At 43.0% G+C, this 19895-nt stretch overlaps 1 protein-coding gene and 2 non-coding genes across 3 annotated transcripts; 1 reads left to right on the top strand and 2 right to left on the bottom strand.

Annotated features, from left to right (window-relative positions):
• Positions 1 to 245: 245 nt before the first annotated feature.
• Positions 246 to 6908, bottom strand: LOC147917962 (uncharacterized). Its single transcript, XM_087417804.1, has 4 exons — positions 6867 to 6908; positions 6405 to 6685; positions 4340 to 4440; positions 246 to 451 (listed from the first exon to the last, which is right to left on the bottom strand). The coding sequence occupies exons 1-4, from the start codon at positions 6906 to 6908 to the stop codon at positions 375 to 377; spliced, it is 501 nt and encodes a 166-aa protein (XP_087273930.1). The 3' UTR covers positions 246 to 374.
• Positions 3333 to 3495, top strand: LOC147917963 (U1 spliceosomal RNA). Its single transcript, XR_015549313.1, has one exon. It is a non-coding gene; the product is annotated as a U1 spliceosomal RNA (small nuclear RNA).
• Positions 5947 to 6018, bottom strand: TRNAH-GUG (transfer RNA histidin (anticodon GUG)). The gene has a single exon. It is a non-coding gene; the product is annotated as a tRNA-His (tRNA).
• Positions 6909 to 19895: the final 12987 nt, after the last annotated feature.

Genomic DNA, 19895 nt, shown 5'->3' on the forward strand with positions numbered 1-19895 from the left:
CTAAAGCAGTCGCTGAAATAACAAAATAAAGAGTTATAGCTATTAAGCCAACAAAGGAGAGAAAATGGGATCACGTACAAAACCAGGTAAACACTATGATAGAGTAATTGCTCTTCCAGGATTCTACCCTATAGATATGTGTACAAGAATGATGACTGCAGTATTATTTGTAATAATAAGCACGCAGAATGAAATTAATTTGAAAAGTATATGGAAAAGGTAAAATAAATACCAGTACAAACAAGGGAAGAAACTTCTTTACTAAAAGGAATCAGAGGGTAACGATGATGACTCTACTCTTTTGGGGATTCCCGAATTCCCAGTGACCTGTTTTCCTCTGGAGCTCTTCTGTGAGAATCCATGAGGATCTTGGCTTAGGTCCTCACGTTGTGCACAACACACAGAGGACAGGAGGGTAATGGAGGAGACCCAAAGCAAACATTTTCACAATCTGAAAAAAAAAGAAGAAAAGAAAATGCAAGACTCATCCCCGGATAGGCTCGAACCACCAACCTTCCGGTTAACAGCCCAATGCGCTAATCGATTGCACCACAAAGAAACGTGAAGACAGTCGCTGTCACCCTAGCAGAGAGCAAGCACTCATCCAACTTAGGCTGAGCCACTCGCCTTTTGCAGGACAGCTGAGCTGGCTAAAGCCTCTGAAAACCATAGAGGTGAGGGCGACACAGTGTGTTCGTCCGGTTTGAAATCTGTGCTTTGGGTGATTCCGAAGGCAAACGGCAGCCCAACGGCCTCACCCCGCCTTACTCCACACCCTCCTCAGATGCCCGCGCCACGGAGACGCCCGGGGCCGCGACCCTCCGGGGCCTGAGCCGAGTGGGACCCAAGGGAAGCTGAACATCCGGTGGGCTCCTGTGATGGCTCTTCCAGACCTTTGTTCCGCCCTCACCCGACCGTCCACCCTGCTTGCGCTCCCCTCATTCCACTCGGTTGCGGTGGGTGGAGTAGGTGGGGCCGGTGTGGCTGCAGCGGGAAAGAGGTCAGGTCAAAAGAGGAAATGTGAAAAGGCGAGAAAGAAAGCAGAGGCATGAATGAGACGAGACCTCCCAGGAAGAGGCACAGGCCCGAATCCTGAGAGATGAAAATTGTTTTATTAAGTAGCAGAATGGGGAGGGAGAAACGGAGAAGAGCACGAGAGACAAAAGCATGAGTATCTGTAGGTGTCCAAAAATAAAACAGCAAAAATAGTGTGAATATTTTTACGTCAAAAAAAAATTATAGGAAGTACAGTGGCTGCCAGCAGGTCCGTGGCGCATCGTGACTCTGTGTGGTTAGCACTGTGTTGTGGCTGCAGCAACCTTGGTTCAAATCCAAGTTACAGTAGGGCAATGTCCCCGACGGTCTTTCCGTTTGCTTTTAATCCCAGCACCAGCTACGTACGCTCCTTTAGCAGCTGTCAGAGAGCCGAGTTTACCAGTGGCCGCACAGTGAGATGCTGTTAAAGGAGGAGTAAATCCCACAATGCACAAACCTATGCGCGGCCAGGCAAAGCGAAACTTTGGATGTTTCCTTGTCTCACTATTGAGCAGAAAATATATCCAAAGATGAAACACTGTCTCTCAAGGAGCCTTGTCGGGAGCTTCTATTTATGAAATAGTGTGGTCATGGCCAGTTTTCTGGTAAAGATATTTCAAGTATCAGTGGGGGGTTTTTTACACTAATGGAGAATGAGTTTTTAATGAGTTTACAATAAAGTGAAAACTAGTTATGTCTACACCGGCTTGTGTCCATCCGCCATCCACTAATTTTTATGGGAAGTCAATTATTGAAATACAGTCCACATAGAATAAAAAGCACAAATCTTTATCGCACATTTTTGTTGAATTTTGGCAAATGTAATCATCACCCAGATCAAGTTACAGAAAATTCCCATCACCCCAGAAATGCCCGTTGAGCTTCTTTCCAAGCAATTCCTACCCTATCTCCCTTAGTTAATTACTATTCTGAGCTCTGTTGCCATAGATTACTATTGTCTGTTCTTGAAATGTAAATGAATGAATTTTGTATCTTTTTTCATGCAGCATTATGTTCATTAAATATATCCATATTGTTATGTATATCTCTTCTTAATTTTGGTATTATTGGAGTAATTTGGGTGTTAATTGGTGTTATTGATGAATACTTTTGGTGTTTTGATGAATACTCTGAAGCAATCTTTTTCTGCACTTGTGCATTCATAGAAGTACTGTAATTGCTTCATCATGGAGTAGGTACAAGTTTAACTTTATTAAAAATTGCCAAACAGTCCTCTAGAATGGTTTCAAACCAACAACCACGGGTGTGATTACTCCACACTCTTGTCAGCATTTCGTGTACTTTCTTTTAAATATAAATATGATATAAATATCATGTGATGGTATCTCCTTATAGTATTAATTTGTATTTCCCTAATGGGTAAAAATGTCAAGAAATTTTTTTTTGTAACTTTTGGTCATTAAGATAACTTCCTTTGTGATCCAGGAAGACCCCAGGTTAGGCTTCCCAGGAGAAGGAAACGGAGTTGGTCACGGAGTCGGTCACCGCGGGTAGGTGGATCCTCTGAGGCTCCTCCGGAGACAATGATCCGACTTCGGCGTTTTCGAAGCAGGGGACCGGAGCAGCATTGTATCACAGGCGCAGATCCAACGACTGGCACGGCATTGGCGCACACGCCAGGGGCCCTAGGCTTTTGCCATATCCATGCACTTAGTTCAGGGAGAGTTGAATACATACTTTAAATATTCTCTTTCAATCGATTCACATTCTTTTCCCTCAGTAGTATGACTTTTTAATTCATCTCACTATCACAAGTGGAAAACTGTTATCAGTGCCATAAGCAGAAGGTAGGTATAAAAATCAACACCAGAATATCAAAGCAATGGTGTTCCAGGCAACTGCCACAACTTCTCCAACTGCTGTTTTTTTTGAACCCCCGTGGACTCTATCAGGTACATTTTCCCTTTTCCCTTCTACACTCGCTCTGAAGATCTGTTGGGGTAAATGTTGCGTCCACTGTAAGGCGAGACAAGAGCCAGAGCCTGGGAAGGTGATGTGGACCGAGCTACGGAGGCAGCAGGTGGAGTGTGGAGTATGGAGATGACACAGAGCAGCGGCTGCTGGTCCGTGGGTCTGGAGCCGCTGCTGAAAGGCTGTCAGTCTGGTGGGCCCGCCCGTGGGTTCTCCTCGGGGGTGGCGGTGAGGGGCGGTCGTTTGAATTTCTTCAAAAGGAGAAGGTTTAGAAGAATGGCGAGGGGCGGGTGGAGGGGAGGGTGGTGACCCTGAGTGAACGGTGGAGGGATGGGAGGCTGCACTGTGCCTGCGGGGAGGTGTTCACACTTACCGGACAGCGGAGATACCGTCATCACAAAAGTGGTTTTCCCATGAGCGAGGCTCGACTATTGCACTCGGGCCATGCTGACCCCTGCGGTTTCCCCACGTGTGGGAAATTTGATTGTGGGATTTCTCCTAGTGGGAGACTGCGTTCGCCTTCTCCCCTGATATTCCTCGTTTCGTGACAGACATCTCTTCGTGGTACCTCACTGCTCTCTGCCAACCCAGGCCCAGAACACGAAGTACCCCACATTCAGCGCTCCACTGCTTGGGAGATCGCATCTGCACTGCCATCTTCCTGGCTCTTTTGTTTTGTGACCAAAGCGTATGGAAAAGCCCTGCTTTTTGCGCAACACCTCCTTCCTCTCCAAAAGCTACCAAAGGTGCGGTCTACTCCAGCCTGCAGCCCGCCATGGGCGTGTTAGTGCGCGGGGACCCAGCCCAGTGTGCGGCCACGGCAGCCCCTGCACGCTGGCGGGCAGGCGCCCCAGGAGAAAGACCACACGTCGGCTGTGGCGAGAGGGCGTTCTAGACGTTGCCTGAAGGCCTCTCGCTCCACAGTCCCTTTGGGGCCAGGTAGGAAGGGGGCACCCCTCCCAGGAACAAAGAGGCTCCTGGGTCCAGCGCGCCATCTCTGCCTAGGCCAGCCAGCTGCTTCTCGCCTCTCACCCTTCCCCCTCCTCCTCCACCCCAGCTGTGTTCCTGGAGACGGTAAACCTTCCCCACCCCCGCCCCCAACCCTTGGAAATGACCCAGACGCCTCTCCAGTGTTTGGGGAAGAAGTTGGATCCACACTCCAACAACAGGAGGAGAGAAAACCTGAGGCAGCAGGAGGTTCCCTAGCTAGTTCTCTTGCCTCAGCCCATTGAGGGGCCAGGCTCAGGGGCCTAAAACCTTGCTCCTCCTTGTGGGGCCTGTGATGCGCGAGGCCCATGGAGCTGGCCAAGTTGGTGTCTCTCTCCCTGCTCCTCAGGGAAAAGCAGGTATATCCTGTGGGGTCCACTCTTACCCAGAAGAGACACCGGCAAATACTCCAGCAGAAGCCCAGACTCTGCGCACTGCACCACTTCGGAGCGGCGCTTCCGTGGGCCCATCCTTCCCCGGGAGGACCTTGGAGAGAGCAGAAATGATGGAAGAGAATGCAGTCTTCAGTGGCAGTAAAAATTCCACTTTTCTCTGAGTTGCCTCAGTGTCCCCCTCCTCTCCCTCATTCTAGCACCTCTAGGATAGGCCAGTGGTCTTGCTTTCTTTGCAGATTTTCTGTCTATGGCTTTCCTTCCTTCAGTGGACATTTTTTCACATATCCACAAATTACTAGTAGAACAGTATTCACATAAGCCTTTTTCCCAATGCTGTAGTTTGAAATTACCCAAATGTCCACCATTTGTGGTGTAGTTTACATTGGTGTAAAACTTAACATTTACACCAAAATTAGGGTGTGACAAACGCAATAACATACATATATATCAAAAATATAGTGTTGCTTGCATCATTCACTATAGCCAAGACGTGGAAGCAACCCAAGTGTCCCTTGACTGATGATTGGATAAAGAACATGTGGTATATATATACAATGGAATACTACTCAGCTGTAAAAAAAAAAGACAAAATTGTCCCATTTGCAACAACATGGATGGACACGGAGGGTATTATGTTAAGTGAAATAAGCCAGACAGAGACAAACACTGTATGACCTCTCTCATATATGGAATATAAACTAACACACAGACAGAATAGTTTGCTGGTTACCAGGGGGAAGGGAGTTGGGGGGTGGGCACAAGGGGTGAAGGGGCACATTTATATGGTGACTGACAATAATGTACAACTGGAATCTCACAATGTTACAAACTATTATGACATCAATAAAAAAATAACATCTTCCATGTTGGTTAGTAAAAGCATGTTAAAAATCTTAAAAAATGTATATAATGTTGCTTGATAATAGCCAGACAGAAAACATGTATATTCATTCATGTGAATCTGAAGAACGAACAAGCCTAATCTGTGGGGTAGACAAATAAAAAAAATGAAATATCAGGGGATGAAGGCATTACCTGTAAAGTGTATCAAAGGGCCATGCTTAGATGGTAGAAAATTTCTATGTAGTGATCCTGGTGACGCTTGCACATTTCAATAGTCAAATAGCTGTCCATTAATAATTTGTGCATTTTTTCCTGTCAATACACGCTAATAGTTCCCTTATAGGATAAAAATTGGCCGTTTGTTTTCCGAGACTCCAATGTAGACCATGAACAGTTTGGAGAATATTGTAAACTCTTTAAAAATCTGTTCTTTTTTTTGTGTAAAAAAAGCCTCGCTGATGTTTGAAATATGTCAGTAAAAAAATCTGTAGTGACTAGACCATTCCCTTAGTGGAAGCTACACACAAGTCTCATTGAGAGCTCCCACCTCATCTTTCAATATCGTCTGTTAAATGGTGTGATGTGGCGCACGTCCAGGGTTTTCCCCTGTGACTGCGCTACAGCTTAGTGCACTATTTTTTCTTCCCTTCTCATGACCTTATTACACTTGGTGGCCAGCGAAAAGAGCTGCTCTGTGGCCCCAGGTGAGAGGCGCAGCCTGTAGGGTTTTAGACACAAAGCAAAAGGGAAACACTGCCGTGACTCGGATTCGAACCGAGGTTGCTGCGGCCACAACGCAGAGTACTAACCACTATACGATCACGGCGCGCCACAGTCCGAGTGGCAGTCTAGTCTTACTCTACGAATTTTCACGTATAATCATTCCATTTACTGCGCTGCTTTGTTCTTGAACAACTGCAGGTACTCATGCTTCTCCCTCGTGTTGTCTCTCGGTTTTCCCCTCCCCATTCTGATGCACTTCTCATCTCCCTTGAATCCGGCCCGCGCCTCTGCACAGGCCTCCTGGAAAGTCTCATTGTCCTCAGTCCACGCCTCCCCGGCTTCTTTCCCGCCTCTCCGCGTTTGCCCCTTTCGACCCCCCCCCCATCCTCTCTCACCGACCGCAGCCCAGTGGAGTGAGGGGCTAGCGCCAGCGGCGCAGAGGCTCTGGTGAAGGCAGAGCAAACTCGAGGAGCCGTCACCGGGGCCCACCTGGCGTTCAGCTTCCCTTGGGCCCTACTCGGCTCAGGCCCGGGGGGGTCGCGACCCCGGGCGTCTCCGGAGGGGCTGGCGTCTGAGGCGGGTGTGGAGCAAGGCGGGGCGAGGTCGTTCGGCTGCCCTCTGTCTTCGGAATCACCAAACGCACAGGTTTCAAAGGCGATGAAGACGCTGCGTCGACTCCACCTCTCAGGTTTTCCGAGGCTCTGGAGCCTGCACAGCTGTACTGCAAAAAAGCGGGTGGCTCCACCGACCACTACATGAGTGCGTGCTCTCTATTGAGATGAAGGAGGTGTTTTCCGTGTGTCTTCGTGGCACGATTGGCTAGCGCGTTTAACTGTTAACTGAAAGGTTGGTGGTTCGCACCTGCCCACAGATGCAGGTTTTTGCAGTTTAAAAGTATTTAGCCTGCAATCCTGTCACCTACAAGTAGGGAGAGGGAGAGATCTCTCTTACCTTACCCTCCTGTCCTCTGTGTCTTGTGCACCACAGGAGCATCCTGAGTGAGACTCAGGAGTAAGTGAGAGTAAGTGAGGCCATCTTGTTACGCTAAACGATCCCAGCACCTCATCTGTGTGACTATTTGCTGCTCTGCACGTACTCTAAAATAATTCATATGCTCTCCTGATTTATGGCCTCCACCTATGCACACATTCCCCTGTAGCTTGGTATATTAAAACTTTGTTCTCTGAGTTTCTCTCCAGGAACAGGCCGGCCACAGGCGGGAAACACACCTACAAGGTATCCATCACAGCTGACAGAAGAATGAAACAATGTGATGTCTGGAGTCCATCATGCCTGGAGACCACCATCCCTGGACCTCCTCCTCACTGCCCATTTTCCCTATATAACTGCCTCAAGATTCTGTAATTCTGGAAGATGGTTTTTTTGAGACATTAGTCTGCCGTCTTCCCGCTTATGCCAGCTAATCGAATTAAAACTTCCTTTCTTGATCCCTAACGCCGTGAGATTAATTGGCTCTGATTGAGGCAAGCAGAGCAAGCCCATTGCTCGGTAACAAGATCTTCTCAGATCTCAGATCCTCCTGAGAGAACCAGTGAAAAAATACAAGGTTTGTGCTTGAGAATCAAGAAATGTATGAAAAAGCAGAAACATCATAATTATCCTCTGCCTTACTTTTTGTTGTTGTTGTTGTTTTTTTGTTTTTTTAAATTTTTTATTTATTGCAGTAACATTGGTTTATAACATGTGTAAATTTCAGGTGTACATCATTATACTTCTATTTCTGCATAGATTACATCATGTTCACCACCCAAATACTAATTACAACCCATCACCACACACATGTGCCGAAATATCCCATTCGCCCTCCTCCCTCCCCCCTTCCCCTCTGGTAACCACCAATCCAATCTCTGTCTCTATGTGTTTGTTTATTGTTGTTATTATCTACTACTTAATGAGGGAAATCATACGGTGTTTGACCTTCTCCCTCTGACTTATTTCGCTTTGCATAATACCCGAAATGTCCATCCATGTTGTCACAAATGGCTGGATTTCATCATTTCTTATGGCTGAGCAGTATGCTATTGTGTATATATACCACATCTTCTTTATCCATTCGTCCCTTGATGGGCACTTAGGTTGCTTCCAAGTCTTGGCTATTGTGAATAACGCTGCAATGAACACAGGGGTGCATGTATCTTTATGCATTGGTGTTTTCAAGTTCTTTGGATAAATGCCCAGCAGTGGAATAGCTGGATCATATGGTAGTTCTATCCTTGATTTTTTGAGGAATCTCCATACTGTTTTCCATAGTGGCTGCACCAGTTGGCACTCCCACCAGCAGTGTATGAGAGTTCCCTTCTCTCCACATCCTCTCCAACATATGTTGTTTCCTGTCTTGTTAATTATAGCCATTCTGACGGGCGTGAGGTGATATCTCATTGTAGTTTTGATTTGCATTTCCCTGATAGTTAATGATTTTGAACATCTTTTCATGTGCCTGTTGGCCATCTGTATATCTCCTTTGGAGAAATGTCTGTTCAGGTCTTTTGCCCATTTTTTAATTGGGTTGTTAGTTTTTTTGTTGTTGAGATGCATGAGTTCTCTATATATTTTGGAGATTAAGCCCTTATCAGATGTATGGTTTGCAAATATCTTCTCCCAATTGTTAGGTTGTCTTTTCGTTTTGTTGATGGTTTCCTTTGCTGTGCAGAAGCTTTTTAGTTTGATGTAGTCCCATTTGCTTATTTTTTCTATTGTTTCTCGTGTCTGGTCAGACATGGTGCTTGAAAATATGTTGCTAAGACCAATGTCGAAGAGCCTACTGCCTATGTTTTCTTCTAGAAGTTTCATAGTTTCAGGTCTTACATTTAAGTCTTTAATCCATTTGGAGTTAATTTTTGTGTATGGTGTAAGGTAAGGGTCTACTTTCATTTTTTTGCATGTGGCTGTCCAGTTTTCCCAACACCATTTGTTGAAGAGACTTTCTTTTCTCCATTGTATGTTCTTGGCTCCTTTGTCAAAGATTAGCTGTCCATAGATGTGTGGGTTTATTTCTGGGCTTTCGATTCTATTCCATTGATCTGTGTGTCTGTTTTTGTGCCAGTACCATGCTGTTTTGGTTACTATAGCTTTGTAGTATATTTTGAAATCAGGGAGTGTGATACCTCCAGCTTTGTTCTTTTTTCTCAGGATTCCTTTAGCTATTCGGGGTCTTTTGTTGTTCCATATAAATTTTAGGATTCTTTGTTCTATTTCTGTGAAAAATGTTGGAACTTTGATAGGGATTGCATTGAATCTATAGATTGCTTTAGGAAGTATGGACATCTTAACTATGTTAATTCTTCCAATCCAAGAGCACGGAATATCTTTCCATTTCTTTGTGTCTTCTTCAATTTCTTTCAGCAATGTTTTATAGTTTTCGGTGTACAGATATTTCACCTCTTTGGTTAAGTTTATTCCTAAGTATTTTATTCTTTTTGTTGCAATTATAAATGTGATGGTATTCTTAATTTCTCTTTCTGCTACTTCATTGTTAGTGTATAGAAATGCAACTGATTTTTGTATGTTGATTTTGTATCCTGCAACTTTACCATATTCGTTTATTACTTCTAAAAGTTTTCTGGTGGATTCTTTAGGGTTTTCTATATATAAAATCATGTCATCTGCAAATAGTGACAGTTTCACTTCTTCCTTTCCACTTTGGATCCCTTTTATTTCTTTCTCTTGCCTGATTGCTCTGGCTAGGACTTCCAGTACTATGTTAAATAGGAGTGGTGAGAGTGGGCATCCTTGTCTGGTTCCTGTTCTTAGAGGGCTAGCTTTCAGTTTTTCACCATTGAGGATGATATTAGCTGTGGGTTTCTCATATATGGCCTTTATTATGTTGAGGTACTTTCCTTCTATCCCCATTTTATTCAGAGTTGTTATCATAAATGGATGCTGTATCTTGTCAAATGCTTTCTCTGCATCTATTGAGATGATCATGTGATTTTTGTTCTTCATTTTATTAATGTGGTGTATCACGTTGATTGATTTGTGAATGTTAAACCATCCCTGCATACCTGGAATAAATCCCACTTGATCATGGTATATAATCTTTTTAACCTATTGTTGTATGCGATTTGCTAGTATTTTGTTGAGGATTTTTGCATCGATGTTCATCAGTGATATTGGCCTGTAATTTTCTTTTTTTTGTGTTGTCCTTGTCTGGTTTTGGTATCAGGGTAATGTTGGCTTCGTAGAATGAGTTAGGGAGCTTCCCCCCCCTCCTCAATTTTTTGGAAGAGTTTGAGAAGGGTAGGTATTAAGTCTTCTTTGAATGTTTGGTAGAATTCACCAGGGAAGCCATCTGGTCCTGGACTTTTATTTTTGGGGAGGTTTTTGATGACTGTTTCGATCTCTTTACTGGTGATTGGTCTATTCAAATTCTCTACTTCTTCTTGATCCAGTTTTGGAAGGTTGTATGATTCTAAGAATTTATCCATTTCTTCCAGATTGTCGAATTGGTTGGCATATAGCTTTTCATAGTAGTCTCTTATAATCTTTTGTATTTCTGAGGTGTCTGTTGTAATTTCTCCTCTTTCATTTCTGATTTTACTTATTTATGCCTTCTCTCTTTTTTTCTTGGTGAGTCTAGCTAAAGATTTGTCAATTTTGTTGATCTTTTCAAAGAACCAGCTCATGGTTTTGTTAATTTTTTCTATTGACTTTTTGGTCTCTATTTCATTTATTTCTGCTGATTTTTATGATTTCCCTTCTTCTACTGATTTTGGGCTTTGTTTGTTCTTCTTTTTCCAGTTCCTTTAGGTGCATTGTTAGATTGTTTGAGATTTTTCTTGTTTGTTGAGATAGGCCTGTATTGCTATAAACTTCCCTCTTAGAACCACTTTTGCTGTATCCCATAAATTCTGGCATGTCGTATCTTCATTTTCATTTGTGTCCAGGTATTTTTTGATTTCTTCTTTGATTTCTTCGTTGACCCAGTCATTGTTCCATAGCATTTTGTTTAATCTCCACGTATTTGTGGCTTTTCTGATTTTCTTCCTATAGTTGATTCCCAGTTTCATACCGTTGTGGTCAGAAAAGATGCTTGATATTATTTCAATCTCCTTAAATTAATGGAGACTTGTTTTGTGGCCTAATATGTGATCAATCCTGGAGAATGTTCCATGTGCATTTGAAAAGAACGTGTATTCTTCGGTTTTTGGATGGAATGCTCTTTATATATCTACTAGGTCCATCTGTTCTAGTGTGTCATTTAAGGCCAATGTTTCCTTATTAATCTTCTGTTTGGATGATCTATCCGTTGGTGTAAGTGGAGTGTTAAATTCCCCTACTATTATTGTGTTACTGTCTATTTCTGTTTTTATGTCTGTTAATAATTGCTTTATATATTTAGGTTCACCTACATTGGGTGCATAGATATTTACAAGTGTTATATCCTCTTGTTGGATTGTTCCCTTGATCATTATGTAATGCCCTTCTTTGTCTCTTTTTACAGTTTTTGTTTTAAAGTCTATTTTGTCTGATATGAGTACTGCTACCCCAGCTTTCTTTTCATTGCCATTTCATTTCTTTTCATTTCATTGCGTGGAGTATCTTTTTCCATCCCTTCACTTTCAGTTTGTGAGTGTCTTTAGGTCTGAAGTGTGTCTCTTGTATGCAGCATATATACGGGTCTTGTTTTTTTATCCATTCAGCCACCCTATGCCTTTTAATTGGAGCATTTAGTCCATTGACATTTAAAGTAGCTATTGATAAGTATGTACTTACTGCCATTTTTTAACTTTTTTTTTCTCAGTGTTTTAGTAGTCCTTCTCTGTTCCTTTCTTCTTCTATACAGAATTGATAGTCTCTTTAGTTTGACCTCTGTCTGAAAGCTCTACTCTTTAACTCCCCTCCTCCCTCCTTTTATATTTTTGTTATCATATCTAACCTCTTTTTTGTGCACTTGTATCCATTACGTTCTTATCATGGATATAGATAATTTTTCCTATTTGTGGTCTTCTCTTTTTCCCTTAAATCAGTCCCTTTAACATTTCTTGTAGCACTGGTTTCTTGTTGACGATCTCCTTTAATTTTTGCTTGTCTGGAAAATTTTTGATCTCTCCTTCCATTTTGAATGATAACCTTGCTGGGTAGAGTATTCTTGGATGTAAGTTTTTTCCTTTATCACTTTAAGTATATCGTGCCACTCTCTTCTAGCCTGTAAGGTTTCTGCTGAGAAGTCAGCTGATAGCCTTATGGGGTTTCCTTTGTATGTAACTTGACTTTCTCTTGTGGCTTCCAGGATTCTCTCTTTATCTTTAATTCTGGATATTTTGATTATGATGTGTCTTGGCGTGGGCCTCTTTGGGTTTATCTTGTTTGGGGCTCTCTGTGCTTCCTGTACCTGGATGTCTGTTTCCTTCCTTAGGTTAGGGAAGTTTTCATCTATTATTTCTTGAAATAGATCCTCTGCCCCTTTGTCTCGCTCTTCTCCTTCCAGGACACCTATAACACGGATGTTAGTGTGCTTGATGTTGTCCTGGAGGTCCCTTAGACTGTCCTCACTCTTTTTAATTCTTTTCTCTTTTACCTGTTCAGCTTGGGTAATTTCTTCTAGTCTTTTGTCCAGCTCGCAGATCCGTTCTTCGGTATCCTCTACTCTGCTTTTGAGTCCCTCTAGTGAATTTTTCATTTCCAATATTGTATTCTTCATTTCTGATTGGTACTTTTTTATATCTTCCATTTCTATGTTGACATTCTCACTGAGTTCATCTATTCTTCTCCCCAGATCAGTGAGCATCCTTAAAACTCTTTGTTTGAACTCTCTGTCAGGTAGGTTGCTCATTTCTGTTTCACTTAGTTCCTTTTCTGGGGTTTTGTCCTGTTCCCTTACTTGGAATGTATTCCTTTGCCTCCTCATTTTGCCTCTTTCCCTGTGCTTGTGTCTTCGTATTAGGTAGATCAGCTACTTCTCCTGCTCTTGGATAGGTGACCTTATGCAAATGATGGCTTAGGAGGCCTGCAGTGTGCTTCCCTCAGTTCTCAATGTTCCAGGGGTGACCCCTATGTGGGCTACGTGTGTCCTTCTGTCGTGGCCTGTTTGCTCTCCCTGTAGGCGCCCAGGGAGGCAGAGTTATGCTCCTGGCCAGCTGTTGCAATGCTCAGCTGCTTGTAGTTGTTGTGGGCCCTTCAGTCTCTTTATCAGGTGTGGGGAGCCCCAGCACAGTTGGCTGCAAGTTCTAATATCACATTTGTGTGGCAGTATTTCTTTTAAGTGAGTAGGCCCCCAGCATGGCAGGTTGTTAGGCTCAGGGCCTTACAATTGCTATAAGCCTCCAGCCTTTAGGTCTCTTGTCAGCTCTCTGAGGATTGCAGCTGGGTGGGGCTGGCCTCAGGCACAGGAGCACCCAATTGTTTCAGGCTTTGGAAGGTGGGGCAAACCCCCTAGGTGGGTCTTTGAGAAGCACAAGTCTTCTGCAGCTGACAAACCCTGCCACCCACAGGTCCACACACACAGTCAACACAGTCCTTCCCCATGTGCGTGCCCCGACCTCCTGAAGTGGACCCAGTCTCTCCACGGCGGGAGCCCCACACACTCCACCACCGCCCCACACTCTCCACCTGCTCCTTGTGCACGTCCTGCTCCGCTGAAGTCGGCTCAGTTGCCAGGCAGCAGAGAATCCAGTCACCAATCTCTGCAGGCCCACAAATTGCCTGAGGGCTTGTTGTTGGGTGGGGCCAGTCTCTAGGGTGGGATGCCTGCCCTGGCTGAGCTGGATTAAATCAGTGCTCTAGTGGGTGGGGCAGACCTGGGGTAGCAGGCCTCAGTGAGAACTCCAATGGCCTCTGTGTCAGCATGCCCACACCGGGCCACAACAATGGCCGCCGCCAATGTCCCAGTCCCTGGAGAGGTCTCACCCCTCACCGAGATGCACTCAGGGCCTATTAGGTGAGTCTCTTTTCACCACAGCACTGTGCACCTTTCTTTCTGGTGATTTTAGGTTGCTTTCTGAAACGGGTGAATTTCCGCGTGGGCCCTTTAAGAGCCAGTTTTAATTTTTTTTTTTTTATTTTTTCCCCCAAAGCACCAGTAGATAGTTGTGTGTCATAGCTGCACATCTTTCCAGCTGCTGCATGTGGGACGCGGCCTCAGCATGGCCGGAGAAGCGGCGCGTCGGTGCCCGCCCGGGATCCAAACTCGGGCCGCCAGCAGCGGAGCACGCGCACCCAACCGCCAAGCCACGGGGCCGGCCCTAAGAGCCAGTTTTAATGTCTTTGTGAATCAGCTTTTCTGGGGATACTCCCCAATGTTTTAGTAGCAGGCAAAGTCAGATATAATGCCACTTGTCTCAATTGTGCTGGGTCCACAAAATGCCCCCAGCGGTGGCGCTCCCGGCTCAGGGCCCTGCTCCTCCAGGGAGGGCTGCGTACCTGTACACTGCTCCTGGGCAGCCGTGAAGCTGGCGGCTTGTGAAGGCGGCGTTTTTCCTCTCCAGAAGGGAGTTTCTGCCTCTTCCACCTCAATTAGGATTGTCCGTTGTTGCAGGAATTCCTCTTATCCAGTTTTCAGTTCTGTCTCTGGGGTAAATTTTCCACGAGTAGTTGTAAATTGGCTGTGTCCGGGGGAGGAGGTGAGTTCAGAATCTGCCTACGCCGCCATCTTGACTTCCTCCTCTGCCTTGCTTTTGACAAAGAAGTTCCTTCCATTGTTTCTTTGTACCCTTTCTATATATTTTTGAAATTAATTTGGTTCTATGCTTTTAATATTACAAATAGTGCTGTGGTCATCACTCTTGTATGCATATCTTTAGCCACTTGTACTAGTATTTCTATAGGGTAGAGTCCTGGAGAGCAATTGCTCTATTGTAGTGTTTACATGGTTCCTCTATTATTCCATTTTCTCTCCTTCATTGGTTTATTAGCTGTAACTCTTTCTTTTCTTATATCAGTGACTGCTTTAGGACTTACAGCATACGTCTGTAACTGACCACAGTCTGCCTTCTAGTGCTATCATACCTCTTCACTTTTCTCCCCTGTCTGCCTCTATGATATTGTTGTCCCACATTTTACTTTACATATGTTGTAAACCCCACAATCCTTTGTTATTACTTTTGTTTAATCTGTTCCATGTATTTAAAGAGATTTAAATACTAAGAAAAAATCTTATATATTTTTCTGTGCAGATACTATTTCTCTTGTCCTTCATCCCTTTGTGTTCCAGGTTTCCATCTGGTATCAGTGTCCTTCTTCCTGGAGGACTCCTTTAACATTTCTTATAGTGTAAGTCTGCTGGTGATGAAGTCTTTCAGCATTTGTAAGTCTGTAAATGTCATTATTCACCTTCATTTTTGAAAGACTTTTTTTGGGGAAGGAGGCATAAAATTCCGCATTTAACTTTTTCCCCTTCAGTCATTTAAAGATATTGCTCCACTGTCTTCTCACATGCACTGCTTCTGATGCGAAATCTGATATGATCTTTATTTTTGTTTTCTGTGTGTACCATGTCATTTTTCTCTGTCTTGCTTTGGAAATTCTTCCTTTTAATGGATTTGAGCAATTTGATTATGATGTGACTAGGTGTGGTTTTCTTCATGTTTCTTGTGCTCAGGATTCATTTGGCTCCTTGGATTGGTGGGATTATAATTTTCATTATGATTGGAAATTTTTCTGTCTTCAAAAATGTTCTTCAAAAAATTTCCCCCTAGTCTTTTCAGGGACTCCAATTACTCATATATTAGGCCTTTTAAAGTTGCCCTACCATTCATGATGCTATGTTCATTAAAAAAATTTTTTTGACCATGAGTTCTATTTTGGATATTTTCAAATGTTCACGGCTTTTTGTTCTGTAATGTTTTTTCTGCAATGTCTAGTTTGCTGTTGATTCCATCTGGTGAATTTATTATCTCAAACATTCCAGTTTTCACCTCTAAAGTTTGATTCTGGCCATTTGTATGTTTTCCAAGTTTCTACTTAATTCTTTGGACATATGTAATAAGTTATAATAACTGTCTTAAAATCCTCTCTGCTATTTTTAACATCACCTCAGTTCTGGTTCCATTTTGATTGATTGATTGATTGATTATTCCCCTCATTATGAGTCACACTTTCCTGCCTCTTTTCATGCCTGGCATTCTTTGATTGTATGCCATACATTGTGAAAGTTTCCCTTCTTGGGTACTGGCTATGTTGGTATTAATATAAATCTTCATGAGTTTTGTTCTAGGGGACAGTTAAGTGACGTGTGAACAGTTTCATCCCTTTGGATCTTGCTTTTATGGTTTTTTTAGGTGGCTCAGGAGCAGTGCTCATTCTAGGGCTGATTATTTCTTACTACTGAAGCATTATGATTATGAATAGTTCCAGTCTGGCTGGTGGGGGCAGGCAAGCACTGTTTCTTGCCCTACCTGGGTACCAGGCCCTGTTCCATGATGTTTTCAGATGTTTCTTTCCATGGCTTCAGGTAGTTTTCTTCACAAGCATGAGCTTGCTGATCAGTACTCTGCTGAATACTGAAGATGGAACCTCTACATATCCCCAGATTCTCTCTCTGCCCAGCTCTCTCTTCACTGGATCTTTGTCCTATGAACTCTCTTTGTTTCCCTCTCCTCAGACACTCAGCTTCATCTCCTCAATGCAATCTCTTCATCTGCCTCAGATCACTTCCTTGTGCCTAACCTGGAAATAATTCTGCACCTGATAATGTAAGGTGGAGTAATCATAGGATTCACCTTGTTTGTTTCCCATCTCTCAGAGGTTGCTATCATTTTTTATTTTTTTATTTTCTTATTTTTTGCTTGAGGAAGATTGTCCCTGAGCTAACATCTGTGCCAGTCTTCTTCTATTTTGTATGTGGGACACCATCATATTATGGCTTGATGAGTGGTTCATAGGTCTGCGCCTGGGGTCTGAACCCATGAACCCCAGGCCACCAAAGTGGAGTGCGTAGAATTAACCACTATGCAACCGGGCCGCCCCAGAGGTTGCTATCCTTTATTGCCTGATTTCCAAGGTCTTGAAAAGTATAATTTCATGTATATTATCAGTTTCTTTTTTTGTTTTGTTTTTGGGAGGGTAATTCTGGTTTGTGTTACTCCACCTTTGAAGCCTTCTCTTTATATTTTCTTAGTTTGACTTCAATAGTAAGTGTACCAATTTATATTCCAATGTATTTTTCTAACTCAATGAGAGAGCCTTTTTCTTCATACTTTTGCCAGCACAACAAACTTTCTATACATCTATCTGATACTCTAACAAGGGGAGTGGTACCCTACTGACTTAACTAAGAGAGAGATACAACAGAAAGACATGTGGACGTTATCCAGAGATACCTGATTGGGTATATGTTTGGCAGCTAAATGTCCAGGATGTTTAGAAAGTCTTACAATTAACTGAATCCAGAGAAGACTGGCTAGAGTGACCTCTCTGATAGTTTCCTGCCAGTTTACCCAGTAGGATAAAAAACTCACTGGTCCAGACATTTGATCCTCTTTTCTTTTTTTTATAAATTGTATTTTTGCCGTTGTTGGATACTAACAACCTAATAACTGTCTTCCCTCCTATGTAAGGGTAAATTAGCATGCTAATAACTAACTCCATATTTTTCCTTGCCAGCCTTTGGTTATTTCTGCAAAAATCTCACTTATACAAATCACTGGAGCCAATGGAATTCTGTACCTGACAATGCATTCGTGCAGACTGCAATCCTTAGGCCCACATTCCACTGGTCCTTCTGTTGAATCTCATGAGTAAAAAATGAGAGCTTTGGCTTTTATACATTAAATCTAGTCCTTGAATTTAATATATCTATCTATCTATCTCTCTATCTTTCTATCTTATTTGTACGTGGTCAATTATTTCCTTCCATCAGTGACATCAGTGTGGATGGTTTTGGTTTTGATATTGTGAAATGAACTTCTTGTGATGAACTCATTTGTTGTTTGACAGAGATCCATTCTCTGTTAGGTGATAGTTGACAATTAAATGAAGCCAGTAAGAGTTCCTCCAAATCAATACCTCTGTGCTATTGACATGCTCATATTAGTCTTTGGGCATTTTATTGATTTGTAGCACAACTATATTTTCCATGATCTTATTATTCTTTCTATGGCAGACCTGAAATCCACCATTTCTCAAAATCTCTTGGTCATTATAACGGGTAATATTTAGAAACCAAGATCTGTGTGTTAGTTGTTCTCATTAATACTGTAACGTCATTGTCTCTCAACAATAAAAACTTCAAGAGGTCATACAGATATCTCTGATTCCAAACTGTTACCACACAGTTCTTTCTTCCTTTCCCCATGACATATTTTTCCCTTTTCTCATAGTGAGAACACTGATTCCCACAGTATCAGCACATTTACTCATTTGTTCTGTCTTATAATAAACTCAAAAGAGTTTCAGAATTTCTCCACAATACAATTACCAACCAAAAAATTCAGTAAAATACAAGATTTCTTTGAAGTCCCTAGAAAGTACTCCATTAAGGGTATATAGGTAGAGCATTGCTTTAAAAAATCACCAGGGGGCATTCATTTCCAATTAGGGTATGAAAAGTTACAAGAGAGTATCACTCCCACCCTAACCTTGAGAACAATCTAGATAAGCTAAAAATCACTAGACAGCCAAGATGAAAAGAAATTAAAATGAACTGAATTCCAGGGAGTGATAAGCCCATTCTAGGAAGAAGAAATATATGACTTTTTCATCTCTTGTGAACTGGTGCAATTAGATGAAGTCTAAATATGCAAAAGTAAAGTAAGATCAGCCAAATATTTAACAAAATTTTAATGGCAACATGTTGGTTACTGTGATAGATTAGCATCCCAAGGAGCTCCAGTTACAGATCAAGTCATTACCCATCTATCAACTTTTTCTCACAGGCATTGTTATGGAATGAATTTTAGTCCCCCCACCCCCAATTCATATGTTGAAACCCTAACTCCCAGTACCTAGAATACAGTACCTGTTCTTGGAGATAGAACCTTCAAAAAGGTAATTAAGTTAAAATGAGGCTATTAGGGTGGACTTTAATCCAATCTGACTGGTGTTCTTATAAGAAGAGGAGATTAGGACATACTGAGGGAGACACCAGGGATGTTCCCTGCACAGAGAAAAGGCCAAATGAGGACACAGGGAAAAGTTTACCATCTACAAGCCAAGGAGAGAGACCTCAGGAGAAACCAAAACTGCTGATACCTTAATCTTGGACTTCCAGCCCCTAGAACTGTGAGAAAATAAATTTCTATTGTTTAAGTCACCCAGGCTGTGGTATTTTGTTAGGCAGCCCTAGCAAACTACTACAGACATCAACAAATTCAGGGTAGTATACTGAAAGCTGAGGGCAGTGCAGGAGGGCTCTCTCAGAGAAAGAGCTGCCAGGTATCCAATAAAGACAACAAGTCAAACTGAAAGTAACAATCAAGCCTTTATTCACTTGCTGCTATACTATAAGCAAGAGGCTAAACAGAATAGATGCCAGCTCCTTCAGTGTTCCATTTTCCCCCATGGAACAGCACCAAGCAAGGGTCAGATGTATCAGTGCAGGTAGGAGGATCATCTCACTGCCAAGGGAGCCCTGAGCATAACGCCCCCAGGGCTAGGGGGAGAGAGAGGGGTAAGGGTTAGGAGTAGAAAAGTACTGAGTACTGAGTCAGAGTAAAGAAAATTGTCTTTGAGGCCCCCTGATAAGATCATGTTCACAAAGGCACTTGAGCAGTGTCTCAGCTGAACCTCTCACTCCCACTTCTAGCCTCTGGGCTAGGAGTGCAGATATGCATTACAGCATTGCTGGCCCCACCAGTGGGCAGGGTGGAGGGAGAGCCTTAGTCCTTAATTGCAACTACCACCAGAGGCCTCAAGAATGCACTGGCTGCTCACCAAGTCTTTGTTGGAGAGCAACTTTCCCCCATGAGGCCTGCCTGGTAAAGCCTTATAATTGCCTATGGTTGTGAAGCCGGGCACTTGAGGGTTACTGTAAATATTCAATAAGAACATGATTCCTCTTGGAACTTGTTCCCAACACAGGCACAG

This window comes from Ceratotherium simum, chromosome 2, assembly GCF_057802395.1.
Source record: "Ceratotherium simum simum isolate JZ-2026a chromosome 2, ASM5780239v1, whole genome shotgun sequence".
NCBI lineage: Eukaryota > Metazoa > Chordata > Mammalia > Perissodactyla > Rhinocerotidae > Ceratotherium > Ceratotherium simum.

Coding starts and splice junctions, on each gene's coding strand:
- LOC147917962 (XM_087417804.1), bottom strand. CDS start 6,908: ATGCTCCTGTGGTGCACAAGACACAGAGGACAGGAGGGTAAG. Junction 6,686..6,866: donor ACAGAGGACAGGAGGGTAAG/GTAAGAGAGATC, acceptor TCATCTCAATAG/AGAGCACGCACTCATGTAGT. Junction 4,441..6,404: donor CAAGGGAAGCTGAACGCCAG/GTGGGCCCCGGT, acceptor GCTCTCTCCAAG/GTCCTCCCGGGGAAGGATGG.